The sequence below is a fragment of the Cervus elaphus genome, chromosome 18, assembly GCF_910594005.1.
Source record: "Cervus elaphus chromosome 18, mCerEla1.1, whole genome shotgun sequence".
Lineage (NCBI taxonomy): Eukaryota > Metazoa > Chordata > Mammalia > Artiodactyla > Cervidae > Cervus > Cervus elaphus.
The window spans coordinates 24,549,063-24,571,874 of record NC_057832.1 but is presented as its reverse complement, the minus strand read 5'-3'; the positions used below and the strand labels follow the sequence as shown (position 1 = coordinate 24,571,874).

The 22,812-nt window shown below is 40.2% G+C and overlaps 1 protein-coding gene and 1 pseudogene across 1 annotated transcript in view; one reads left to right on the top strand and one right to left on the bottom strand.

The window, feature by feature from the left end:
• Window positions 1-790: 790 nt before the first annotated feature.
• Window positions 791-22,812, bottom strand: part of SDHAF3 (succinate dehydrogenase complex assembly factor 3) — an 86,212-nt gene continuing 64,190 nt past the window's right edge. The window contains exon 2 of the mRNA XM_043872298.1: window positions 791-2,046. Coding sequence (XP_043728233.1) covers window positions 1,843-2,046 — 204 coding nt within the window. The 3' untranslated portion in view covers window positions 791-1,842. The remainder of the gene's footprint in view (window positions 2,047-22,812) is intronic.
• Window positions 20,379-21,241, top strand: LOC122674167 (annotated as a pseudogene).

The window sequence follows — 22,812 nt, the reverse complement described above, 5'->3', positions numbered from 1 at the left end:
CAGAAATGATGAAGTTTTCAGGATAGCAATGAATTTAAATAATAACCTTGTAGGACTTCAGGTCACCACCTCTCATGAAAACACCAAACTCACAACTGACTGCTGAAGAACCATTGACAAATTAGATTTGAATTCACCCCCAAAGACTTTCTGTACCCACAGACAAAAAAAGAAGTCACAGTGAGATGAGGAGGGGCACTTTCACAACATAATCAAATCCCATACCTGCTGGCGGGCAACTCGTATCTGGAAAATAATTACATCACAGATGCTCTCCCACAGGAGTGAGGGTTCCGGGCCCCACGGCAGGCTCCCCGGCCTCCGGGGTCTGTCACTGGGGGGAGGAGCCCCCAGGGTTCTGAAGGCCAGCAGGGCCTGCGTGCAGGAGCCCCACAGGACTGCAGGAAACAGAGACTCCACTCTGGGAGGGCGCACCCGAGGTTCCACGCGCACTGGGACCCGGGGCGGAGTCGCGGCTCCAAGGGCGCCTGGGCCAGACGGACCTGCCGCTCCTGAGGCTCTCTCGTGGCTCAGGCAGGGGCGGCCCCAGGAGATACCTGCTGGTGTGAGCTCTCCTGGAGGTCGCCATTGCGACACGGAGACCTGGCCCCACCCGAGAGGATAAACACAAGGAGGAACACACCAAAATACATATTAATATCTGATTAAAAATTAACGACAGAGAGAGAATATTAAAAGCAACAAGGGAAAAGCAACGATTAACATATAAGGGAATCCCCATAAAGTTATCAGTTGATTTTTCAGCTGAAACTCTGCAGGCCAGAAGGGGGTGGCATGATATATTTATTTGAAGTAATGAAAGGGAAAAACCTACAACTAATAATACTCTACCCAGCAAAGCTCTCGTTCAGATTTGACAGAGAAATCAGAAGTTTTATAGACAATCAAGAGCTAAGAGAATTCAGCACCACTAAACCAGTTTTACAACAAATACTAAAGAACTTCTCTATAGACAGAAAAGAAAAGGCTACAACTAGAAATAAGAAAATTACAAATGGGAAAGCTCACCCATAAAGGCAAACATACAGTAAAAGTAGGCAATCATCCACACACAAACATCAAAACCAGTGACTGTGAGAAGAGAAGAGAATACAAATGCAGGATGTTGGAAATGCATTTGAGACCAGCAACTTAAAATGTAGACTGCTATATTAAAAATTCATGGTAACCATAAACCAAAAAAAAAAAGACCTACAAAAACAAATTCAAAATAATTAACAAAATGGCAATAAGAACATACATATTTATAATTACCTTAAATCTAAATGGATTAAATGCTCCAACCGAAAAACAGACTGGCTGAATGGATACAAAAACAAGATCCCTATAAATGCTGTTTACAAGAGACCCACTTCAGATCTAGGGATACTGAATGAAAGTGAGAGGATACTAAAAAGTACTCCATGCAAATAGAAATTAAGTAATGACCTTGGAATTCTGTATCTATCATGATCATGAAATACTTATCTGGTATAGCTAGAGCCATGAGACTAATGCTTAAACATGAATAGCATTAAAACAAATTTACATATAAAATTTTGGGGACAATTTCACAAGCTTGTCCAGTTTAGAACCGTTCTTTCTTATGTAGTCCAAAACACAAATCCTATCCAGCAACTGTTACTACTTCAATAAATGTAGTTTCATCCACTCATGATCCTGATCTGTATATTACAGACAACATTCAAAATATCCCCAAAAAGAATATTTCATTAACACCAGGCATTTTCAAATCTAAAACCTTAAGAAACAAATTTTAAAAACCAATGATAGTTAAAGGGCTCTGAACTTGAAATCCTTTCTTAAACGTTATTGTGTAGACTAAAACTTTGGTTTCCTAGACTCAGTAATATTAAATTGCCTGTTGGGTTTAGTGGCTTCTTGCATCAGTTCCTGCAATTGTCCAATCTGTTCATCACGAAAGTCATCAAGTTTTTCTTCTGGTAGGGAGATTCCAAAACATGCTTTTTCAGTTGAATTTTGTCTGTTTTCATTAGCTTGTTGCCACAGCACTGCTGCATATGCCTAGTAAAAAGAAAAAAAAATGAAGGTTATAGGTATTAAAACAAGATCTGTATTCATTCATTTAACATTGAAGGACTTAATTCTACCACTGAGTCTTATGCATTTGCAAAATCAGACATGAACAAAATATAGCTGTGTCTTCACTACTCAGTGATAATTTCAAATACCCTGTATCTTATTATTAGCATTTTAAGAATTTTACCAAAGTCCTGAATCTGAAAATCTAGAAGGTTCAAAGGGAGTAGGAGTGGTCCATGAGTAGGCTTCAGGAGCATGCATAAACTACCCAAAAATCATATGCAAAATGGTATGTACACAAAAACACACAGTTCCCAGGAATAAACTTCATCACATTTTCAAATCGGGAACTATGGGTCTTTATAGGCTTAAAAGTGAGTCTTGAAATTCTTAAGGTTCATTCCTCTGTCTTCAATTTAAACACCAATTTAAATCACATTTAGAAACTTTTCAAACTTTAAGCGTTCAATATTTAACAAACATCTTTCTCAGAAAAAAAAAAAAATTCTACATTTTTCACACTGTAATTTTTCTCTCATTCAGTCAACTTGATATTACAACCACCATTCCTCAGCGCAGATTAACAGCAGATTCTCACTCTAAAATCAATATTATCATCAGGCAGGAAGTAACAGTGCACAAAGGTTAAAAAGTCACGTGCCCCCTCTGGGTGAGTCAACAAATTAGTGAACTCTGAATAATGCTGCTATTTTATCTGGTTTAAGACAATTAAATTGCTTATAGCTGCTGGATTACCAGCATCACCAAAGAAACCTTCATTTTAATTCCAGGTATTTCAAATAAAACCTTTACCTGAATTGGAAATATCTTCTTCATGTTTTATAGAAATCCATTAATATAATAACAAAAAAAGACTGTACACATCCTGAAAGTGAAAGTGTTAGTCATGCAGTCATGTCCAACTCTTTGTGACCCCATGGACCATAGCCCACCAGGCTCCTCTGAACATGGAATTCTCCAGGCAAGAATACTGCAGTGGGTTGCCATTCCCTCCTCCAGGGGATCTTCCCAACCCAGGGATCAAACCTGGGTCTTAAACTTTGCAGGCAGATTCTTTACCATCTGAGCCACCATGGAAGCATTCTAGGGCTTTATAAATCCCACTTCTAAGTATATGCCCCAGAGCAGAGTTTCTTAACCTCGGTACTATTTACAAATTGTGTAATTTGGATCATACTTGTAGCTGGGTGGGTGGGAATCTGCTCCACCACTGCAGCATTTAGCAGCACCTCTGGTCTCTCCACCTGCTAGGTGCCTGTAGCGCTCCTCCTCAGTCTTGATAGTCAAAAATGTCTCCAAACACTGCCAAATGTTCTCTTGCAGACTAAACTGCCCAGGTTGAGAACTACTCTCCTAACGACACTTTCCAACACATGGACAAGTATCAAACAAAGAATGTTCATTATGGCATTGTTTATAAAAGCAAAACACTAGAAACAATTCAATTGTACTTCAACAGAAGAAAGGACAAGTGTTTAGACACTTCTTTATAATCCATTATGTGAATTAAATGTCTGTATTGACCTGATTAACTCTCTAAAGTAATCAGAATCCAAAGAGCAAGTTTTTTAAAAAGTTGTTGATTTGTAGAAATGGAAAAACCAAAACTCAAATTCATATGAAAATGTGAAGCCTTGAATTGCCAAGACAATCTTGAAAAAGAACAAAGTTGGAGTATTCAGTTCTCAATTTTAAAACTTACTACAAAGTTACACTAAATAATCAAAATAGTGTGATACTGGCTTTAGGGTAGATATATAGACCAATGGAATAGAACTGAGAGTTCAGAAATAAACCCTTACACATATGGTAAACTGACTTCTGACAAAGGCATCAAGTCCATCAATGGGGGGAAAGAATATCTCTTCAACAGATAATGCTGGGAAAACTGGATTTCCACATGCAAAGGAGTAAAGCTGCATCCCTACCTCCTGCAAATATACAGAAATTAACGCTGTAAGATGGATGAAGAACATAAACAAACGAGCTAAAACCACAAAACTCCTAGAAAAAAATGGGTAAATTTTCATTACCTTGGATTTGGCAGTGGAGTCTAAAATATGATACCAAAAGCATAAATGAAGAAAGAAAAGCTAGATAAATTGGATTCATCAAAATAAAAACTTTTGTGCGTCAGAAGACGCTCAAAGTGGAAAAACTACAGAATGGGAAAAAACATTTGCAAATCATGTCTGATATGCATTTAATAACCAGAATATATAAAGAATTCCTACAAGTCAACAATAAAAAGACCACTCAAAAAATGGGCAGAAAACTTGAATAGACATTTCTCCAGACACACATAAACCATCAACAAGAACATGAAAAGACACTCAACATAGTCATTAGAGACACAAAAATCAAAATCACAGTGAGACACCACTTCATACCCACTAGGATGACTATAATAATAAATAAATAAAAGGAAAATACATGTCGGTGAGAATCTGAAGAAATTGGAAACTTGTAATTACTCGTAGGAATATAAAATAGTACAGCCACTGTGGAAAACAGTTTGGCAGTTCTTCAAGAAGTTGAAGAATTACCATACAATCCAGCACTATTTATAGGTATATACCCTAAATAAATGAAAGCAGGAACTCGAACAGACACTTTTACATCCATATTCATTACAGCATCCATTATTTACAACAGCAAGTATGTGGCAACAACCCAGGTGGATATCAACAGACAAATGGATACATAAAACATATCCATACAATGGGACAATATTCAGGCTTAAAAAGAGTTCTGATACATTCTACAACATGGATGAAACTTGAAAACACCATGCTAAAACTGAAATAAGCCAGACACAAAAGAACAAATATTGCAGGATTCACTCAGGTGAAATACGTAGAATAGGGAGTTTTATTGAGACAGAAAGTACATTAGAGGTTACCAGAGGGTGGGGGAGAGGGAGTGGGATGTACTGCTTCTGGGACACAGAGTCACTATTTGGATAAGAAAAAGTTCCGGGTAAAGACAGTAAGAACTGATGAACAAGACTGTAAACTCAATTAAGGCCCCTGAATGTACACTTAAAAGGCTAAAAGGCAAATTTTAAATGTATTTTTACCACACTAGAAAGAAAAGTTATGCAAGGAGTTCTTCCATTAACAGTGAGGAGTGCCTTCTATCAGACCAACCCTCCTGCAGGTAACGTGAAGTCCAGACGAAACACAATCAAACAGCAATCCAAAGACGCTGGAGAGCAACCAGTCAGAAAGTAGAAAGGATCTCACAGAATGGAGAACGGCAGAGAACACTGGGTCAGACTGCCATTTATATGACTTTTTTCCTGAGGGAAGATGCCAGTTGGTACTGCAAGGTGACTGAGGACTCACAGCAGTGTGGGAGAACAGCAGGAGTTGAAAAATGAGAAAGGGAAATCTCAGAAAAAGAACCGCAAAAGAAGAACCCCAAATTCTACAAATAAACAGCCAAAATCTCTAGCTAACCCCTTAACTACGCATGTTCAAGACAAAGCTCAGCTAAGGCAAAAAAGAACTAACATAATTCTTAACTGGTTCCTGTCAAGGAGTGAACACAGAACTTGGAAACCGAGTTCCACCAAGTTAACTGCTTGATGAAACGAAACTCAACACACTTTGAAAGAATATAGTGGAAGAATGTCTCTACAATATACATATGATCAACAATGTCCAGAAAAACATCCAAAATCACAAGAAACATGAAGAAACAGAAAATGTGACCGATAATCAAGGGAAAAAACAATGCCTGAAATGATTCAGACATTAAAATTAGCTGCAAAGGATTCTAAAGTAGCTATTATAAATATGTTTAAATACATAAAAGAAAATATGGTCATAATAAATTCACAGATGAGAAATCTCAGCAGAAAGTAAGAAACTATAAGAACCAAATGAACTCTAGAACTCTTAAATGCAGTGTCTGAAACTTAAAAATCTTCACTGAACGTTCAGTTCACTTCAGTCACTCACTCATGTCCGACTCTTTGAGACCCCATGGACTGCAACACGCCAGGCCCCCCTGTCCATCACCAACTCCCGGATATTACTCAAATTCATGTCCATTGAGTCAGTGATGCCATCCAACTATCTCATCCTCTGTCATCCCCTTCTCTTGCCTTCAATCTTTCCCAGCATCACGGTCTTTTCAAATGAGTAGGCTCTTTGCATCAGGCGGTCAAAGTATTGGAATTTCAGCTTCAGCATCAGTCCTTCCAATGAACATTCAGGACTGCTTTCCTTTAGGATAGACTGGTTGGATCTCCTTGCAGTCCAAGGGACTCTCAAGAGTCTTCTCCAACACCACAGTTCAAAAGCATCAATTCTTCGGCACTCAACTTTCTTTATAGTCCAACTCTCACATCCCTACATGACTCCTGGAAACACCATAGTCTTGACTAGACAGATTTTGTTGGCAAAGAAAATGTCTCTGCTTTTTAATATGCTGCCTAGGTTGGTCATATCTTTCCTTTCAAGGAGGAAGCGTCTTTTAATTTCATGGCTGCAATCACCATCTGCACTGATTCTGGAGCCCAAAAAAATAGTCAGCCACTGTTTCCCCATCTATTTGCTATGAAGTGATGGGACCAGATACCATGATCTTAGTTTTCTGAATGTTGAGCTTTAAGCCAACTTTTTCACTCTCCTCTTTCACTTTCATCAAGAGGCTCTTTAGTTCCTCTTCACTGTCTGCCGTAAGGGTGGTGTCATCTGCATATCTGAGGTTATTGATATTTCTCCCCGGCAATCTTGATTCCAGCTTGTGCTTCCTCCAGCCCAGCGTTTCTCATGATGTACTCTGCATATAAGTTAAATAAGCGTGGTGACAATATACAGCCTTGAAATACTCCTTTTCTTATTTGAACCCAGTCTGTTGTTCCATGTCCAGTTCTAACTGTTGCTTCCTGACCTGCATACAGATTTCTCAAGAGGCAGGTCAGGTGGTCTGGTATTCCCATCTCTTTCAGAATTTTCCACAGTTTATTGTGATCCACACAGTCAAAGGCTTTGGCATAGTCAATAAAGCAGGAATAGATGTTTTTCTGGAACTCTCTTGCTTTTTCAATGATCCAGCAGATGTTGGAAATATGATCTCTGGTTCCTCTGCCTTTTCTAAAACCAGCTTGAACATCTGGAAGTTCATGGTTCATGTGTTGTTGAAGCCTGGCTTGGAGAATTTTGAGCATTACTTTGCTAGCATGTGAGATGAGTGCGATTGTGTGGTAGTTTGAGCATTCTTTGGCATTGCCTTTCTTTGGGCTTCCCTAGTGGCTCAGACAGTAAAGCGTCTGTCTGCAATGCAGGAGACCCAAGTTCGATCCCTGGATTGGGAAGATCCCCTGGAGAAGGAAATGGCAGCCCACTCCAGTATTCTTGCCTGGAAAATTCCATGGACCGCGGAGCCTGGTAGGCTACCCTCCATGGGGTCGCAAAGAGCCGGACATGACTGAGCAACTTCACTTCACTTCTTTGGGACTGGAATGAAAACCTTTTCCTGTCCTGTGACCACTGCTGAGTTTTCCAAATTTGCTGGCATATTGAGTGCAGCACTTTCACAGAACATCTTTTAGGATTTGAAATAGGTCAACTAGAATTCTATCACCTCCACTAGTTTTGTTCGTAGTGATGCTTTCTAAGGCCCACCTGACTTCACATTCCAGGATGTCTGGCTCTAGGTGAGTGAGCACACCATCATGATTATCCGGGTCATGAAGATTTTTTTTGCACAGTTCTTCTGTGTATTCTTGCCACCTCTTATTAACATCTTCTGTTTCTGTTAGGGCCATACCATTTCTGTCCTTTATTGAGCCCATCTTTGCATGAAATATTCCCTTGGTATCTTTAATTTTCTTGAAGAGATCTCTAGTCTTTCCCATTCTATTGTTTCCTCTATTTCTTTGCATTGATCGCTGAGGAAGGCTTTCTTATCTCTCCTTGCTATTCTTTGGAACTCTGCATTCAAATGGAAATATCTTTCCTTCTCTCCTTTGCTTTTGGCTTCTCTTCTTTTCACAGCTATTTGTAAGGCCTCCTCAGACAGCCGTTTTGCTTTTTTGCATTTCTTTTCCATGGGGATGGTCTTGATCCCTGTCTCCTGTACAATCTCATGAACCTCTGTCCATAGTTCATCAGGCTCTCTGTCTATCAGATCTAGTCCCTTAAATCTATTTCTCACTTCCACTGTATTATTCCACATTTGTTAGAGATTTGATTTAGGTTATACCTGAATGGTCTAGTGATTTTCTCCAATTTCAGTTTGAATTTGGCAATAAGGAGTTCATGATCTGAGCCACAGTCAGCTCCTGGTCTTGTTTTTGCTGACTGTATAGAGCTTCTCCATCTTTGGATGCAAAGAATATAATCAATCTGATTTCAGTGTCGACCATCTGGTGATGTCCATGTGTAGAGTCTTCTCTTGTGTTGGAAGAGGGTGTTTGCTATGACCAGTGCGTTCTCTCGGCAGAACTCTATTAGCCTTTGCCCTGCTTCATTCTGTACTCCAAGGCCAAATTTGCCTGTTACTCCAGCTGTTTCTTGACTTCCTACTTTTGCATTCCAGTCCCCTATAATGAAAAGGATATCTTTTTTGGGTGTTAGTTCCAAAAGGTCTTGTAGGTCTTCATATAACCATTCAACTTCAGCTTCTTCAGCATTACTGGTTGGGGCACAGAGTTGGATTACTGTGATATTGAGTGGTTTGCCTTGGAAACTAACAGAGATCATTCTGTTTTTGAGACTGCACCCAAGTACTGCATGTCAGACTCTTTTGTTGACTATGGTGGCTACTCCATTTTTTCTAAGGGATTCTTTCCCACAGCAGTAGATATAATGGTCATCTGAGTTAAATTCACCCATTCCAGTCCATTTTAGTTTGCTGATTCCTAAGATGTCTACCTTCACTCTTGCCATCTCCTGTTTGACCACTTCCAATTTGCCTTGATTCATGGACCTAACATTCCAGGTTCCTATGAAATATTGCTCTTTACAGCATTGGACCTTGCCCCTATCACCAGTCACGTCCACTATTGGGTGTTGTTTTTGCTCTGGCTCCGTCTCTTCATTCTTTCTGGAGTTATTTCTCCACTGATCTCCAGTAGCATATTGGGCACCTACCGACCTGGGGAGGGTCTTCCCTTGTGGCTCAGAGGTTAAAGTGTCTGCCTCCAATGCGGGAGACCTGGGTTCCATCCCTGGGTCGGGAAGGTCCCCTGGAGAAGGAAATGGTAACCCCACTCCAGTATTCTTGCCTGGAGAATCCCATGGACAGAGGAGCCTGGTGGGTTACAGTCCACGAGGTCGCAAAGAGTCAGACACAACTGAGCGACTTCACTGACTTACTGACCTGGGGAGTTTATCTTTCAGTGTCCTATCTTTTTGCCTTTTCATACTGTTCATGGGGTTCTCAAGGAAGGAATACTGAAGTGGTTTGCCATTCCCTTCTCCAGTGGACCACATTTTGTCAGAACTCCCCACCATAACCCGTCCATCTTGGGTGGTCCTACACGGCATGGCTCATAGTTTCATTGAGTTAGACAAGGCTGTGGTCCATGTGATTAGATTGGTTAGTTTTCTGTGACTGTGGCTTTCAGTCTTATGGAGAAGGATAAGAGGCTTAAGAAAGCTTCCTGATGGGAGAGACTGACTGAGGGGGAAACTGGGTCTTGTTCTGATGAGCTGGGAGCCACACTCAGTAAATCTTTAATCCAATTTTCTGTTGATGGGTGGAGCTGTGTTCCCTCCCTGCTATTGACCTGGGGCTAAACTATAGTGGAGGTGATGAAGATTATATAATGGTGACCTCAAAAGATCCCATGCATGTACTGCTACAGTCCTTGCCCCCAACCCTGCAGCAGGCCACCACAGACCCAGGCCTTTGCCGGAGACTCCCGGACACCCACAGACAAGTCTCCTGTTGTTTATACACTGAATGTTATACATTATCACTGAACGTTAATAGCATACTAGCATTGAGACAAGATCCAATGAACTTGAAAGTATAACAGTAGAAGTTGTCCAGTCTGAAAAGTTATTAAAAAATGAACTTAACATCAATTATCTTATTATCAAAAAAACCATATGCTTAAGTGGAATCCTACAAGAAAATGAGGAAAAAATTTTTGTGGAAAATGAATCTCTGAAATATAAGTGTATACGTTCATAAAGCTTCAGTTCAGTTCACTTGCTCAGTTGTGTCCAACTCTTTGCGACCCCATGAATTGCAGCACGCCAGGCCTCCCTGTCCATCACCAACTCCCGGAGTTTACTCACACTCATACCCATTGAGCTTAGCAAGCTCCAAACAAGACAGATCCAAATGAAGACACACCCAGGCATATAATAGTCAGAGTGCTGCAAAGGAACCATGAAATAAAAATCATAAAGAAATTTATAAACAGTATGACCACATGTATAGAAAATACATATTCTTTGTAGATACATACATAAGCTCAAAATAATGAAAACAAGTATGGAAACAGATACCAAAGTCAGGATACTGATTTCCTCCTTCCTTATTCTGTAGAGGCAAAGACTGGGATAAAGTTTTAGCTGTACTTTTAGCATTTGATTTGCTTTTTAAAAGGCTAACCTAAAGCAAATACTGTAAAATGTCAGTATTAAGACTGGGTGGTGGTTACACACATGTATATTATATAATTTTCTTCTTCCTATATGTTTTGGAATTTTTCCTAATTTTACACTTGGTAATTTAAAAATGTAAAATACCAGAATATTTTCACTGGGGTATAATTTATAATAAGATAACAAACTAATGCTTGTCTAAAATTTTTTTAATTTTAACTGGAGGATAATTGTTTAACATTCTTGTGTTGGTTTCTGCGTTACAACATGAAGCAGCCACGTGTGCATGCTAAGTCACTTTGGTCGTGTCCGACTCTTTGCAACCCTATGGGACTGTAGCCCACCAGGCTCCTCTGTCCATGGGATTCTGGAGTAGGTTGCCGTCCCTCCTCCAGGGGAGCTTCCAGACCCAGGGATCGAACCCACGTCTCCTGTGGCTCTGCACTGCCATAAGTATGTCCCCTCCCTCTTGAACCTCCTTCCCCCCCTTCCGAACCCCCGCCCCCAATCCCACCCCTCTAGGTTGTCACAGAGCACCGGGCTGAGCCCCTGTGATACACAGCAACTTCCCACTACCTGTCTTACACATGGTTATGTATATATTTCAGTGCAACTCTGTGTTTCTTGAGAAAGGTAGAAATGCATTTCACAAAGAAGTGTGAAGAGGGGGTCCCAGTTAAAGATGATAGGTAACAAAGAAGGCTCCTGAATGCCTCTCTTCCCACAAACACACCAAATCCACAGTTACACATGGAACAATTACCTTTGAAAAAAATCCAGAAACTAGCTGCATGACTCTTACACACTGGATAAATAAGAAAAAAATCCACACTGAAACACTGAGACATCCTCCCCATAAACCCCAACCCAGCCCTGAGGATGTGCAAATAGGTGGGCACCATCTTGGCACACTCCCAGCTTGTCCCACGCTCCCAGGTTATCAGTAACTCCATGAAAGCTCTGTGCACAGGCCTGGTGTCCCAGCTTTTGTGGCTGCTGCCAAGACGACACATCTCTTGACAACCTGGTTCTGGTGGCCACTTAGGCTTGTTTTCACTGTTTCAGAAGGGCATTAGTAAAAGAGGGAACGGTCGGTAACCATCATCCAGGGCTTCCGTGCAGACAGAGTAGACAGAAATGCCCACCTCCCACTCTCCCCCTGAAAGAGATATATCTGCATACTTAAACCCCTGCCTGATGGCCCAAGTTCTAATCAGTCTGCATCGAGGTACTGACTGAGATCCCACTTTGGGACACTGACATGCGTTGGCACACCCCAAGTACCCAGAGCCATTAAGACGCAGAGGGCTCCTTAGACAATCACAAAGGTTTCAGAGACAAAGTTTGAACAATAAGCTTCATCTCCCACACAAGGCCACTCGTTCAGGAGTGGAGGAAGTTAACTGTTTTATCTAATGCACAGAAACCAACATAGAGTCCAAGAAAATGAAGAAACAGGTTCCAAATAAAAAACAAGATAAAACCCCAGGGAAAAAGCCTTATTAATAAAATTGAGATAAGTGATTTACCTTATGAAGAGCTCAAAATGATGACAATAAAGATACTTATCAAGGTCAGGAGAATGATGCATGAATAAAGTGAATTTCAACAAAGAAAAAAATACAAGAAAATACTAAACAGAAATCACAGAGCTGAAGAATACAGTAACAAATGAAAAGCTCCACAGAGAGGTTCAGAAACAGATTAGACAATACAGAGGGAAGAAAAGATGAGTGAACTAACTCTTCAAGAGGACAGTGAAATTCATCCAATCAGAGGAACAAAATAAAAAATAGTGAAGATAGCTTAAGGGACTTATGGCACATCAACTGAATCAATAGTTGCATTACCAGGGATACTTGAAGGAGAAAAGACAGAAAAGGGGGAGAAAGTATATTTAAAGAAATAATGCCTGAAAACTTACCTAACATGGAAAAGAAAACAAATGTCCAGAGCCAGGAATCCCAGAAAGTTCCATAAGATGAATCCAAAGAGACAAAGACACACTATGATTAACTTATTGTCAACTACAAACTGCACCTACCATGGGCACTTGCCATCTACCTCTACAAAGACTAAAAAAGGCCACTGCAGCTGCTGACCTTCAACACCCCTGAAGAGAGTTCAAGGTGGAGGGCAGAAATGAGGCACTCTGTGCTCTGGAAAAGCTGGCAGAACAGGTCTTCACATAGTTAGATAGTTTCAGGAGTCCAATTCTTGCATCTCCTCATATCCAGAAAAGCACTAAATTCCTTCATGATGATGTTTGCTCCTCGTGACTAGGAGAAACCTCTTCTGCAAAAAATATATGCTTGATTACAAGAATTCCCTCTTCACCAAGATCACATACATACTGACCTTCCCCCTACCTCTTTGGAGCAGTTTCTCAGAGCTATCTGAAACGCTGTCTCCTGGGCTATAGTCCTCATATTGCCAGTAAAACTTAACTCGTAACTGTCACATTATGTATTTTTTAAAGTCAGCATTATCAAAAATTAAAGGGCAGAATCTTAAGAGCAACAAAAGAAAAACTGGCTATGTACAAGGGAACACCAAACATAAGACTTTAAGCAGATTTTTCAGCAATAACTTTGACTACGCTGTGTTACTTTCCTCTTGCCTGCAAAGTGCTAAAAGGAAGAGAAAAAAAAAAGTCAACTCATAATATTCTACCCAGCTCAGAATTGAAGGAGAGAGAAAAAGTTTTCCAGAGACATGAAAGCTGAAAGAGTTCACGAGTATTAGATCAGCCTCACAAGAGCTGATAAAAGACCTATCCGGCTGAAACAAAAGGATGCTAATTAATAACAGGAAAACACAGAAACACAAATGTCACTGGTCAAGGTAAGCAGTGTAGTAGTATAGAGTGCTCAGTTGCGTCCGACTCCTTGCAGCCCCATGGACTGTAGCCCGCCAGGTTCCTCTGTCCGTGGAATTCTCCTGGAGCGTGTTGCCATTTCCTTCTCTTGGGGCTCTTCCCAACCCCAAGGGGACTGGGGATTGAAACTGCATGTCTTGTGTCTCCTGCATTGGCAGCTGGATTCTTTACCATCAGTGCCACCAAATTCAGAATACTCTAATGTTATAATGATGGCAGATAAATCAGTTATAAATCTAGTATGAAGTTGAAACACAAAAGTATGTAAAAATTATTAATGGTTACAGATGGTAAAATGGTGCAAACTGTGAAATTAAAAATAGAAAACATGGAGTAGAGGAGTGAAAAATGTGGAGTTCTAGTGTGCATTTGATGTTATCAGCTTAAAATAAACTGAAATTAATGTTTCATATAAGCTTCATAGTAAACACAAAGCAAAAATCTATGAGATTTACAAAAGACAAAGGAAATCTAACAATACCACTACAGAAAATCAAATTACAAACGAAGACAGCATGAAAAGAAAGTAACCACAAAACAGAAAACAATTAACAAAGTGTCAATACTAACTCCATATCTATCAATAGTTATTTTAAATGTAAATGAACTGAATTACTCAATCAAAGATACCGAGGGCTGAATGGATTAAAAAATGGACTTAACTATATGCTGCCTACAAGAAACTCAATTCAGCTTTAAGGACACACAAAGACACATGGAAAAAGATATTCCATGCAAGTGGAAACCAAAACAAAGCTAGGGTAGCTATACTTATATCAGATAAGACTGACTTTAAGACAAAGACTAAAAATGACATAAGGAAAGCCATCAAACAAAGAGTCTTTGAGTATAGTGAGAGAAGATGTAGGGGGCTGAACGGTGTCCTCCAAAGATAACAAGTTCTGAAACCAGTGAGTGTTACTTTATACAGTACACAGTCTGCAGATGTATTTAAATTAAGGATCTCTGCACTGAGGAGATTATCCTGGTGGGCTCTAAATATCATCATACATGTTTTTAAAGGAGACAGGCTGAGAGAAATTAGATACACCAGAGGAGAAAGTGTTGTGAACATGGAGACGGGATGGAATGGTATCGCCACAAGTCAAGGAATGCCTCCACCCTCCAGAAGCTAACAGTAGCAAAGTGGATTCTCCCTGAGAACCCTTAGAACCTCCAACATCTTGATTAGGACACACAGCCTCCAGAACTGTGTGAGAGAATAAAATGCCGTTGTTAAGACACCAAGTTGTGCTAATTTGTTACAGTAGTCCCGGGAAACTAATACAGCAGTAAACTACAGAAACACCTCAGGAAAGTTTCGTAACAAGAAAAACCACCCTTCACGCTATGATAACAAATCGTTATCAAAAAGGCAAATTAAGTGTGGCTTGCTAGTTCTGCTTCTCACTAGAGTTTTTGAAAAAGCAGAGGACCTAGAGTACCAGGGTACCTAGTCTTATTAGCGATAATAATTAGGAATACTTTGAGAGACTAGTTATGATTTCACTGTACTTTTATTCTTTACCTATGTATTAAACTTGTCTATAGTCTGAAATCAACTGATACCACTGAATTACTGAGAACAAACTAGACAGAATCTTTTATAATATGGGCTTAAAAGATTTAAAAATAAGCTACCAGTGTAATAAAATCACATCAAAAAAATATCAGCAAAATGCTGGCAAAGATTTTTTAATGAATAAACTGTACTGATTTTTTTTTTTAAACCAGATTTGAGACCTAAAAAACTAAAGGAATAACACAACAAGAGAAATAATCAGATATTATGGCCTCCTGATAGAAGTACCTTCCCTGGTGGCTCAGTCAGTAAAGAATCTGCCTGCAATGCAAGAGACCCAGGTTCAATCCATGGGTTGGGAATATCCCATAGAGAAGGAAATGGCAATCCACGCCAGTATTCCTGCCTGGAAGATTCCATGGACAGAGGAGCTTGGGGGTCACAAGAGTAGGACACAACTTAGTGACTAAACCACCACCTCCTCATGGAAGTACTTAACCACCTACATGAAAATCAGTCTGCACTGAATAAGCCTCTACTTTTAAGACAACTTACAGAATATGTGAAATACCACTCTGGAAATTCAATTAAAGAAACTGACTCTGAAACGACTAAGACAAATGACCCCAGTCTTAGAGTCAATAAAGAAAAATCAACTTAACAGTGGAGAAACCTAGAAGACTAAGCAAATGATCAAGATTAGCACCACCAGTACTAAGTGATCCTGAAAGCACCGTGATGCACTGAGATGCTCCCTTTGTCTCTCCCCTTTAATCTGCAACCACTAAACATCTGCACTCAACAAAGGCACCTCTGCCCAACACACCGTGATGCCAGAGTCTCACACATGTGTACACCTAAGGAGGGCAGACTGGAACACAGGGGAAACAGCCCAGAGGAATACGAAGGCAGCGCCTGCCGTTCCAGCTATTGGTGGCAGCAGCTGAGCCACAGCCCGAGGGAAGCCGGCAGCAGCAGAGGAGGTGGCCAGGTGACCCCAGCCTCCTGGCCGCAGTGGCTCTCACCGTCACAGACAGTAGAGAGCGGCGGCAGAGGGGCCTGTGACTCCATTCCTTCAGGTACGGAGGCACCGGCAGCTCTGACCCCTTGCCCAGAGCAGAGGCCCTGCAAAGACGACAATCCCAGACACAGCAAGGGCAACCTTGCCCCCGCTCCTCCCGCCTGCGGCAGGGCCTGTGGCTTGAGCGCTCCTGGACACAGCAGAAGCAGTCACCATCCCAGTGTCCCAGGTGGCAACGCCAGCAACCCACAGCAGCAACACATCAGTAAGGTCAATGGGCAACACCTATGACAGGTGCAAAGCGCCAAGTCTCAAACATAACCAGAGGCAGCTGAGGTTAAGGAAAACAAAAGGCTTGTGTTATAGTACCACCCACTGGCAAACAAAAGAAAGGGCTCTAATTTCTAATCTGCTGAATCCTTAGAATCAAATTTAAAAAAAAAGAAACCAAACCAAACCAAAAACTACCTCAAGAAGACAGACGTTTGCTACTTCAAATGCACCAGCAGAGGAACAGGTCATCAAAAAAGGAAAAGAGAAAAAAAAGAAATACTGCCCAGCAACATGGATGGACCTAGTGACTGTCAGAGAAAGACAAATATCATGATATTGCTTGTATGTGGCATCTAAAAAAAAAAAGCATAAATGAACTTATTCACACACAGCAACAGAGTCACAGATGTAAAAAACAAACATGATTTACCGAGAGAGAAAGCGGGAGGGCAGGGATAAACTGTGGGATTGGGACTGATATTAGTAATTATTTTATACACAGTGGTGTATATATAAGGACCTGACTATAACATATAGCACAGGGAACTGTACTTGATACTCTGTAATGACCTATAAGAGGAAATAATCTAAAAAAGTGTGGACATATGTATAGCTGATTCACACTGCTACACAGCAGAAACTAACACTGTAAATCAAATACTCTTCAATAATAAATAAGTAAAATATTTTTTAAAAAGAAGAAATTCTTCAAGAACTATCTGACTCTTTTAGGAAGGCAACATTAGCATAACAAGCATCCCAGAAGGAGGAGGGAAGGAGAAGGAATCATAGTTTATCTATACCACTTCTGGGCATACACACCAAGGAAACCAGATCTGAAAGAGACACATGCACCCCAATGTTCATCACAGCATTGTTTATAATATCCAGGACATGGAAGCAACCTAGATGCCCATCAGCAGACGAATGGATAAGGAAGCTGTGGTACATATACACCATGGAATATTACTCAGCCATTAAAAAGAATTCATTTGAATCAGTTCTAATGAGATGGATGAAACTGGAGCCCATTATACAGAGTGAGGTAAGCCAGAAAGATAAAGAACATTACAGTATACTAACACATATATATAGAATTTATAAAGATGGTAATGATAACCCTATATGCAAAACAGAAAAAGAGACACAGATGTACAGAACAGACTTTTGGACTCTGTGGGAGAAGGCGAGGGTGGGATGTTTCGAGAGAACAGCATCAAAACATGTATATTATCAGGGGTGAAACAGATCACCAGCCCAGGTTGGATGCATGAGACAAGTGCTCGGGGCTGGTGCACTGGGAAGACCCAGAGGGATCGGGTGGAGAGGGAGGTGGGAGGGGGGATCGGGATGGGGAATACATGTAAATCCATGGCTGATTCATGTCAATGTATGACAAAAACCACTACAATACTGTAAAGTAATTAGCCTCCAACTAATTAAAATAAATGAAAAAAAAAAAAAAGAAAGAAATGATAGCTGAAAACTTCCCAATCCCCAAAACGAGTTGGATATACAAGTCCATGAAGCTATGAGAACACATAATCACCTCAGTGCAAAAAGACTTCTCCAAGACACACTGGAGATATTAAAACTGTCAAAAGTCAACGACGAAATTTAGAGGCAGCCAGGAAAAAAACATATGGTAACCGACAAAGGCACCACCACTAGGAAATGAGCAGATGCTTCAGCCCAGGCGATAGTGAAATGAAAAGCTCAAAATTCTCAAAGATAAGCACTGTCAGCCAAAGACCCTATAGCCAGGAAAGTTATGCAGGTATGAAGGGCAAATACTTTCCCACGAAACAAAAGCTGAAGGAGTTCAACATCAGACCTGCCTGCAAGAAATGTAGAAAGGAGCTCTCCTACCAGAAACAAAAGGCAAGAGGACAGAGGACTCTGAATAAAGTGATGAGTAGGCAGAAGTCAAAAACATCAACTCTGTATCAGGTGTCTTTGCTTTTTTCTCTTTTAAATTATGAAAGTATGATAACACATTTATAGGAGACTTGCAAAATACAGAACAAAGTTATATACAGTTCTACAATATATTATAATTATTTTTAAGAAGAAAATCAAGATGTTTAGTTGGAGTTTCAGTGTCAAACTTTCAGAAACTAACAGAATGAACACACAGAGAAGCAGGACACAGCAAGCCCGAGAGGCACTGTGAACCAACGCAACACGACTGAGACTGCACAATCTCCACTCAGCAGCAGGGCATAAATTCTACTCAAGAGGCTATAAATCAGGAGACACCGGAGCATATCCAGGGATGTAACACAAGGTGCGAAAGTTTCATGGTCTAAAGGTATTGGAATCATATTGAGTCTGTTCTCTTATCACTGAATTATGTTAGAAATCAACATCAAAAGATATTCAAAAGTAACTCACATATTTTCAAGTGCAATGTGACATTTATCAAGAGAGATCTTTGCCTGAGCCCCTGGAAGCCTCAATAAAGTTAAAAGACTGAAAAAACACAGCAGGCGATTGCCAAGAAGACCGTATTTAAATGAAAAATTAATAAAGATACTTTAAAAATCCCATATTTGGAAATTAAATGTCCATTTTTAAATGATGGGTGTATCTAAGCAGCCATAACACATAAAATTAGAAAATATCTGTAACAGAATGAAAGTGAAAAGAGAATTTATCAGAACTTGTTGCATGCAACTGAATTGCTCAATGCAACTAACTATAGTGTAGAATTTTGAATAAGATATGAAAACAAATAATGGACACAAGCATAAAATTTTGTGAAATCTGAACAAAATCTATACTTTAGTTAATAATACTATATTACACGCTACTTTCCTGTTTGTTTTTTTTTAAACAATATAGTATTTCTTTATATTCTCAGAATTGGATCAGAAGTTTCAAGCCTCAAAATAGGTCTTTTTCACAAAATAAAAAACATTGAAACATAAATGTTAAAGCGGGAAAAAAATGCAGTAACAGTAATTATAACTACTTCAACTTGGTAATAAACTCACAACATAAAAAAGGATAATCTGAGACAACAAAAGCAAGGGTGGCAGAGGAGAGGGAAAGGCCAGAACCCATAGAGGCAAATGCTATCAAGATGCCATCATCAGAGGAAAGCCTATTTTAACCTATGAGACATTCTATACAAACCTCATTGTAACTGTAAAACACAAATCCAGCGCAGAGGCAAAAACTACAGGAAAAAAAAAAAAAGGAAACTGAGGGGAAAAAAAAAACACCACAGATACACAGATCAGTGGAGCAGAAATGAGAGCCCAGAACTAAACACACTTATATGTGGCCAACTCACTTATGACAAAGGAGTCAAAACCACACAACAGAAATAGGACAGTCTCTTGAACAGATGGTGTTGGCAAAACTGGGTACTCACATGCGAAAGAATGAAACTAGACCCTCATCTTATACCATACACAAAACTAACTCAAAATGAATGTAAGACCTGACACCATAAAACTCCTAAACAGAAACTATAGGCGGCACCCTCTGACACCAGTCTTAGTAATATGTTTCTGGGTATGCCTCCTCAGGCAAGAAGCAGCAAAAGTAAAAATGACAGAATGGGACATCAAACTAAAAAACAGGCAGAGGAACTGAATAGACATTTTTCAAAAGAAGACATACAGATGGCCAACAGACATATGAAAAGATGTTCAACATCACTAACTATTGGGGATAGGCAAGTCAAACCCACAATGATACATTACCTCTTACACATCAGAATGGCTATTGCCAAAAACAAGCATTGGCAAGGATCTGGAGAAAACACTACACTATTGGCAGGTATTTAAATCGGTACAATCACTTTGGAAAACAATATGGAGAGTCCTCAAAAAAAAAAAAAAAAAAAAAAAAAGAACTACCATATAATCCAGCTGAAGAGGAGAGTGAAAAAGCTGGCTTAAAACCCAATATTCGAGCAGTGTGAAGAAGAGGCAAGAGCGACCCCTGGGCCGACTTAAAGCCCGCGCGCCACTGCATCCCCGCGTCCAGCGCCTACGTCCCGCCGCCACAGCCACCATGCCCAAGAGAAAGGCTGAAGGGATGCTAAAGGAGATAAAGCCAAGGTGAAGGATGAACCACAGAGAAGATCTGCAAGGTTATCTGCTAAACCTGCTCCTCCAAAGCCAGAGCCCAAGCCTAAAAAGGCCCCTGCAAAGAAGGGAGAGAAGGTACCCAAAGGGAAAAAGGGGAAAGCTGATGCTGGCAAGGATGGGAATAACCCTGCAGAAAATGGAGATGCCAAAACAGACCAGGCGCAGAAAGCTGAAGGTGCTGAAGATGCCAAGTGAAGTGTGTGCATTTTTGATAACTGTGTACTTCTGGTGACTGTACAGTTTGAAATACTATTTTTTTTATCAAGTTTTATAAAAATGCAGAATTTTGTTTTACTTTTTTTTTTTTAAGCTATATTGTTAGCACACAGAACACTTCATTGTTGTTTTTGGGGGAAGGGCACATCACTAACAGAATGTCTCCGAAGCTGAATTGACGTGGGGGAAAAATACCTTTCCCGTCTAGTTTTGAGATACTTCCTCTTGGTTCCCAGGAAGGAGGGATTCCTTGATGTTGACACACATTAGCCACCTTGGCACAAATGCCTTGTGGTGTGGAGAAACTAAAATTTAGTTTTTATGTCCTCTCTTCCTCTCCACCTCAGCATAGACTTGACTCCCCTAAACCCAGAGACCTGTTGGAACCTGAACCCCACGCCCCCCCAAAATTGATGACCAGTATGTCAGGCAATCTGGACTTCCTAGTGTCACCATTGAGATGGCGTCCTTCAAAAGAGCTGCGGTTCCTTTTTTAGACTGTGGCTCCTCAGAGTGGTACTTCTGCCATTTCCATTTCCATTTCCTGAAAGTTAGGGTCAGCTTGTGAAAAGTTGTTAAACAACATGCTAAATGTAACATGTCAACCCTCACTCTAAACTTTCCCTGTTCAGAGCATCACATGAAGATTTCATTGGGTTTTATAGTGGCTTTCTGATTTTGGTAGTCCATGAAAAAGGGAGTTTGAAAGTTGTATACTGTTAATGATTGTCTGCCCATGTCCTGCCTGAAATACCATGATTGTTTATGAAAAGTATCTTTAATAAAGCTGGATACAGTTTAGAAAAAAAAAAAACTTAATATTAAAAAAACTAAGATCATGGCATCTGGTCCCATCACTTCATGGCAAATAGAAGGGGAAAAAGTGGAACCAGTGACAGATTTTATTTTCTGGGGCTCCAAAATCACCGCAGATGGTGACTACAGCCATGAAATTAAAAGAAGCTTGCTCCTTAGAAGAAAAGCTACAACAAACTTAGAGTATTAAAAAGCATAGACATCACTTTGTTGACAAAAGTCCATAGTTTTTCCAGCAGTCATGTACAGAAGTGAGAACTGGACCATAAAGAAGGCTGAATGCCAAAGAATTGATGCTTTTGAATTGTGGTGTTGGAGAAGACTCTTGAGAGTCCCTTGGACTGCAAGGAGATCAAACCAGTCACACCTAAAGAAAATCAACCCTGAATATTCACTGGAAGGACTGCAGCTGAAACTGAAACTCCAATACTTTGGCCATCTGACGTGAAGAGTCCACTCACTGGAAAAGACCCCGATGCTGGGAATGACTAAAGGCAACAGAAGGGAGCAGCACAGGATGCAATGGTTAGACAGCATCACTGACTTAATGGACGTGAATTTGAGCAAACTCTGGAAGACAGTGGAGGACAGGAAAGCCCGGCATGCTGCAGTCCGTGGGGTTGCAAAGAGTCAGGCAGGACTCGGCAATTGAATAATGACAAATGATCCAGCTAGTCCTCTTCTGGGAATTTATCCAAAGAATACGAAAACACTAATTCAAAAAGATATGTGCATCCCTATATTAATGGCAGCATATTATACAACAGCCAAAAGATGGAAAAAAACAAATGCTCATTATCAGATGAATAGCTAAAGAAGAAATGGGGTGTGTGTATGTGTTTGTGTGTGTCTATAAACAGTCACAAAAGAGATGAAATCTTGCCTTGTGACAAAAGAAGTAGACCTTGATGGTATTACTCTAAGTGAAATAAGTCAGACAGAGAAAGATGAACACCATATGATTCACTTGTGTGGAATATAAAAAACAAAATAAGTGAACAAAACAAGCCGAACAAAAACACAGAAATAAACAGATAGGCACAGAGAACAGAGTAGTAGTTGCCAGAAGGGAAAGGGTGGGCAGGGCAGAGTGAAACGGGTGAAGAGGATTGACTGTCTGGTGACAGTGGACATTAAATTTTCGGTGGTGAGCACACTGTACTGTAAACAGGAGTGAAATTATAAAGTACCTGTAAAACAAAGTCATAAACCAATGCTACCTCAACAAAGAAAAATAAAAAACAACAGGTGATACTAATATGTACCCTCAGATGGGTACACACTGAGACGGGTATGTTGTCTCTGTAATATTCTTCACAATAATG